Source organism: Elephantulus edwardii, unplaced genomic scaffold (assembly GCF_000299155.1).
Source record: "Elephantulus edwardii isolate Elephantulus edwardi_28Jun2011 unplaced genomic scaffold, EleEdw1.0 scaffold00041, whole genome shotgun sequence".
Taxonomy (NCBI): domain Eukaryota; kingdom Metazoa; phylum Chordata; class Mammalia; order Macroscelidea; family Macroscelididae; genus Elephantulus; species Elephantulus edwardii.
Genome location: NW_006399791.1, coordinates 15,737,803 through 15,744,147, shown reverse-complemented (window position 1 = coordinate 15,744,147; position 6,345 = coordinate 15,737,803). Strand labels below are relative to the sequence as shown.

The window sequence follows — 6,345 nt, the reverse complement described above, 5'->3', positions numbered from 1 at the left end:
TCGTTGCAGTTCTCTTTTTCTCTCTCTTTCCCTCTCCCATCTCCTCTTCTCTCCCTTCCTCTTTCCTCCCCTCCCCTCCTCCTCCTCTGCCCTCTTCTCCTCTCCCTCCTCTCTCCTCCTCTCCTCTTACTTCCCCTCCCTTCTGTTCCCCTCCTCTTCTTTTCACTCTCTCTCTTCCTTTCTGCCTCTCTTTCTCTCGCTCTCACCTCATTCCGTCATAGCTTCTATATAATTTCTGATCACCCAGACAGTAAGAAATACTGAAACTGCAATGTTTTTTTATAATTTCTTTCTCTTCTGAATGGTTTATGTTGTTGTTATATACCATCGAGTCAGTACCAACCCATAGCTGACCCTCCAGCAGGTTTCCAGAGGCAGTAAATCACATGAGAGGAGACTGCCCATCTTTCTTCCGTAGAGAAGCTGGTGGATTTGAACTGCATGCCTTTGGGTTGGCTGCACAACTTCTCCAAGTCATTTCTGACTGAGTGCAACCCTATTCATAGCATAAGGAAACACTTCTAATTCTGTGCCATCTTGTTGGATAAAAACTACTAAAAACAGTTTGTGCAACAGGTATGAATGTTAAATGTAAGATAAATCCCAAAGCCCACAGTCCCTATTGATTTCAGCCTCAGCTGTCTTTCTCAGTTATGTACTCTCACCTTTGAAATAAGGAAGACTTAGCTTTTCCTTTGAAAATTGGGGTTTTGGTGATTTCCTGAGTAAGAAATAATTCACTTAAATTAGAATGCTTACGTGGATCATAACAAACTGTGGCTGACTCTGAGAAGACTGGGAATCCCAGAAGACTTGGTCGTGCTAATGCGAAACCTATACTTGGACCAGGAGGCAGTCATCAGAACAGAGCAAGGAAACACTGCATGGTTCAAAATTGGGAAGGGCGTACCCCAGAGATGCATCCTATCTCCATACCTTTTCAACCTGTATGCAGAACAGATTATCCGGGAGGCTTTGCTCTGTGAGGAGAAGTGTGGGGTCAAGATTGGTAGACGATTTATCAACAATCTGTGTTATGCAGATGACACAACCCTGCTTGCTGAAAATGAAGAGAACCTGAAGCACTTGCTGCAGAGGGTTAAGGACTGCAGCCTCCAATATGGATTGAGGCTCAATGTCAAAAAGACAAAGAGTCTCACCACTGGACCAATTGGCAGCATCAGGATGGATGGTGAGAGATTGAGATTGGACACAGCTTTAGTTTCTTGGCTCCACAGTCAACATTCTCAGCACCAGTAGCCAGGAAATTAAAAGGTGCATTGCCATGGGAAAGTCTGCTGTTGGGGACCTCTCCAGAGTACTGAAGAGCAATGGTGTCTCTCTGGAGACTAAGGTGTGTTTGATACAGGCCATGGTCTTCGCAATCACTTGTTACGCTTCAGAGAGTTGGACAATGACCAAGGAAGCTAGAAGGAGAATTGATGCCTTTGAGCTGTGGTGCTGGAGAAGAGTATTGAGAATACCATGGACTGCTAGGAAAACAAACAGATTCATCCTGGAAAGGGTTAAACCAGGTGGCTCCTTGGAGGCAAGGATTCTGAGGCTCTGTCTAACATACTTTGGACATGTTGTGAGGAGAGACCGGTCCTTGGAGAAGGACATCATGCTTGGGAGGGTGGAGGGACAGCGCAGGAGGGGAAGGCCCTCTATAAGGTGGATTGATTCAGTGACTGGGATAATCGGGATGGGAGTGTCAGAGACAGTGCGATTGGCACAGGACAGAGCAGACTTTAGGGCTGTTGTACATAGGGTCGCTATGAGTCACAGGTGACTAGACGGCACATCACAACAACAACAGCAACACACTGGAACAGCTTGTCAGGAGAGTGTGGGGTCACATCAGTAGGAAGGGCTACGCAGTCGGCAAGCCCATTTGTGAGGCTTAGAACGATCCTTCTAGAAGTGACAGGCAAACTCTAGGTGGGCACCACAGGTGGTACAAAAGGTTTGTGTTCAACTACTGCTCTGATGGTGCAGGCTTCAGGGAGCTGTACTGAACCCAAAAGCCAAGCATCTCCCATGGATCGAATCCACTGGAAGCTATGACAGACAAGGTAAGCAATCTCTATCCTTGTGAGTCAGAAACCCAGTAAAAGGTCAGTGATGAATTTGTTCTCTCTCAAATGCAATGTGAGAGAGGGACCACTAACAGAAAGGCTAGCATTTGAACATTTCCAAGTAGCACTGCGGAAGAGAGAGACTAGCAATCTACTTTAGTAAGGGTCAGTCATGAAGAAAACTGATGGAGCACAGTTCTATTCTGGTACACATTTGACCACTATGAGTTACTATTTACTCAACTGTAATGATTGCTTGTGGGAGAAAGATTAACTGTATACAAGGTGAGAGTCGGGAAGAGCTTATCTTGGAAATACAAGGCCAGGCCTGCAGGAAGAGATGAATAATTTATCTCTCAGAACTCCTCTCGGAGAGCAACAATTTTTGTTAGAATAAATATGTTAATAAACTATTTTAGATACAGGAGAATCTCAGGGAGACAGATGACCAGAAAAACATGAGAAACTGGTTAGGTTTGGTTTGGTTCAGTTCAGTTTGGCTGTGGTTTAAAACTAGGAAATAATCCCAGATGATACAGCAGAAGGGAAGGCATGCAGGAGAAGGTTCACTGCAGAGATATTTTCAGGAACATTGCCATGAAAAGAGGTAACCCAGTAACTAACATTAGGGAATTATTTAGGAAAATTGTGCTAGCGTTTCTGATTATTACATAGATATTGAACTGATGTCTATGATCACTGTATGGCAATATATAAAATGCTTGTGAATTCCAGTGTGTGTGTGTGTGTGTGTGTGTTTATAAATCAGTGCGTGTTTACCTCTCTATGTAGTTCTTGCAGTCATCATTCTTTACTAGCTCCACTATGACTCAACGGCACTTAACAAAAACGACAGTATAGAGAGAGAGCAGTTGGCCTAGTGGATAGAAAGTGATCTTACCAAACCAAAGGTGGGTGACTTTAATCTGTGGCCTTCAGGCCTATTTTTAATTGTTTTTAGTCAAACATTCTTTTAGGTCATATAGCCCTGGTCTGTCCACTTGCTGTACAGAGGTAACTCGTGGATGCTGTGCAGCTGAACGACTGATGTGTCAAATGCAATAACGGTTACCCATGGTGGACAGTGTTTGGTGGAGCTCCCAGATTAAACAAGCTTGGAAGCAGGAGTGGCATCCACTTCCAAAATAGCTTGCCTCTGGAAATCCTACGAACCTGCAGAAACTATGAAAGTTATACAAGGGTTCAGGTCTTTCATTCAAAGGGTCACTATGAGTCATCTACAACTAGGCGGCCCTTAACAACAACAACAGCAAAAACTAAGACACCAAGCTCAAGTCCGTGGTTGCCCTCAATGTGTCAATCCATTTCCCTGAAGATCTTTCTCTCCTTCCCGGACCCTCTCCTGCTCTCTGCATGGTGCCTTTCCTCAAGGACTAGGACCTCATGAAAACATCCTCACAGTATGTAGGACAAGGTTTCACCATCCTTGCCTCTAAGGAGCACCCTGTCTGCACGTCCTCCTTGATGGCACAGGACATGGCAGGGTTCAAATCTATTGTTCATAGGGTTGCTATGTGACGTGATCAACTCTACAACATCTAACAACAGCAACTACATAAAAAGACTTTGCAAGTCTTCAAATTGCAAAGAAAAAAATGACAGATATGTCAAAAGCTTCAGACTCCTTGTGATATGGTTTCTGGTATGTGTTTAACAGGAAACATAAAGAAGGAAACATGCCCTCTTGTTGCTATAGGCAACTCGACTCACCGTGAACACCTTCTCAGGGGTCCCCTTGGCCCTCATATTGGTGTCATGGACTTGCTTGAGGATCATCCAGGCTTCGTCGTGTTTGCCCATCTGGTAAAACCCAGGGGAGAAACATGGAAAACTCACTGCTGATCACAATTTCTTTTTTTTTTTTTTGGTGGTGGAGACTCATGAATGACAAACATGTGTCCACCCCAGTCTATGCTGAGCTAGTAATAGGACCATGCCTTCCTGAAGCCAGCCCATGGCATCAGCACCATTCTATGCTATCAGCTCCATTCAGTTATAAGGTACAACAAGCTGCTGGGGTCAACAAAAAGGGGATGGGCAGTGTTTCCCTCACTGATGAGATAAAGGGTGGGGGGAACTCCACACAACAAAAGATTAATTTTGAGAAAACACTGGCTAGCTACTTCCTGTTGGGTCTGCCTCCTGGTCAATGGGGCCAAAGAGGGAATTAATCTTGGAGCATTTTTCTGGAGAGAGCTCAAGATGGAGGCACATGAAGGGACGCTGTAGTCCTGCTGTCCCTGTGACAACCTCTGACCTGTCTGACTGTAGGTTCCAGCTTTCTCAAAGGATTTGTAAGACTCATCTGTCTCTCAGGGCACTGGGCACAGCTCTCCCCTCGGTGGGGGCCCTGCAGAGCTGCAAATCCCAGAGGGCTTGGCAGTTGGTATTAGTGTGACCACAGCCTTCCCTGTAGCAGTGAAAGCCTCATGCAGATTTAAAGTAACCTTGTAGTCCTGACCTCTGGGGAGAGCTGGTGAACAGCACGAAGCAGCCTGGGCAGCGGGCCCTCATGTGCTGCTGAGCCTCCAAAGGAAGTTTTTCTACTTGTGATGAGGAATCCCTGAGCCCCTACGGCTCTGACAGTCCAGCAGTCCATCTTGGGCAACATCACAAATAGGAGTGGTCCCCCATTTGGAGATGGGCAACTTCTGAGAACAGGGAGCAGTAGCACCATGCCAACAGGAGAGGGCACAGACTGAGGCGCTGAGAGAAGCAGGGTTGGCCCTGGTTGTTTTCTCAGCCACACAAGCACAAGACTCACCTCTAGAAGAAATCTCGGGCTCTCTGGCATGAACTTCAGGGCCACCATGGACACGGTGCAGGGCAGAGCGCAGACGATGACAAACACTCTCCAGCTGTGGTAGTGGTAACTGGTTCCCATGCTGAAACCCCAGCCTGTGAACAAACAGTCACTGAGGAGGAGTCTTTGCACAGACACGCTTCTTATACAACATGAAGAGCAGCTCTAAGTACTGGCTCTTAAGGCTTTGGGGGTTTTTTCCCTACGCTTTTTTTTTATTAATTTCAATGAACATTTAGAAAAATTTTTAATTTCCATTCATTCACTATTGCACTTTTCTCCCCACCCACCCCACCCCCACCCCCAGTTTGCTCTACACTTTTTATTTTTATTTTTATTTTATATTGGCTTGCACATTTGTTGTTGTTAAGTGCCATTGAGTCATAGGTGACTCATAGTGAACCTATGAATGAAAGACCTGAATACTTGCGTGACTTTCATCTTTTTTTTTCAGGTTCATAGGGTTTCTGGAGGCAAGCTATTTATGGTCGTGGATGCCACTCCTGTTTCCAACCTTGTTTTAATCTGGGAGCTCCACCCACCACCGTCCACCATGGGTAACCATTATCATATTTGACACATCAGTGTCACAGTGCTCAACTTCACAACAACCACAAATTACCTCTACAGCAAGTGGACACAGTCATGTCAAATACCATAATGGTAACCCATCACGGACAGTGTTTGGAGGAGCTTCCAGACTGATTAAGTTTTGGAAGTAGAAATGATATTCAATCCCTAAAACAGATGGTTCTGGAAACTCTATAAACTCTATAATCCTACAGAAATGATGTTAACTTTTCCCCATTTTGTGACTCCGGCTTGCAGCCTTCGGGCCAAGGGAAAAAGCCTATCTACACACCAGCTCTACAGGACATATCACCTTTACTTGGAAAGCATTGCCACTGAACTTATGAGGCACTTGTCACATCATAAGAAACTTTCTGAAACCAACGAACTTGGAATCACAGAAGGCAAGGAAGTTTCATATATAAGCTATCAGATCAGATTGAGGGCAGGACAATGGGAGATGGATGTTGAAGGGAGTGGGTAAAAGTGGATGGGTATCCTAGTAGATGGTGGAGCAGGAAAATAAGTGGGTAAAGACACGTGTGTCAAGGTCAGGGACAACACTGATAGAAATGGTTAACTCCACAATAAGGGGTATGCCTTTCAGTTTTCTGTAAAATGCTGACCTGTCTGATACTTCTCTAAATCTGAACATTCAGATTAAGACAGACTAGGAAGAAGTACTGGCCATCCACTTCTGAAACAGCAGGCCTCTGAAAACCCTATGTACAACACAACACATGTAGATAACAGAAAGAGCAACTGAGGTCGAGCTTTCAGGTATAGAAATACAAAGGAAGAGGAACAGTTGTAAGCAGACACTAGTGATTGAGACATGGAATGTGAGAACCATGAATGTAGGAAAATTAGATA

General features: G+C 45.0%; 1 protein-coding gene across 1 annotated transcript in view; it reads right to left on the bottom strand.

Moving 5' to 3' along the window:
* Positions 1 to 6,345, bottom strand: part of SV2B (synaptic vesicle glycoprotein 2B) — a 124,090-nt gene that overhangs the window by 45,343 nt on the left and 72,402 nt on the right. Inside the window, exons 4-5 of the mRNA XM_006885187.1 lie at positions 4,864 to 4,997; positions 3,810 to 3,899 (exon numbers count right to left, since the gene is read on the bottom strand). Coding sequence (XP_006885249.1) covers positions 3,810 to 3,899; positions 4,864 to 4,997 — 224 coding nt within the window. The remainder of the gene's footprint in view (positions 1 to 3,809; positions 3,900 to 4,863; positions 4,998 to 6,345) is intronic.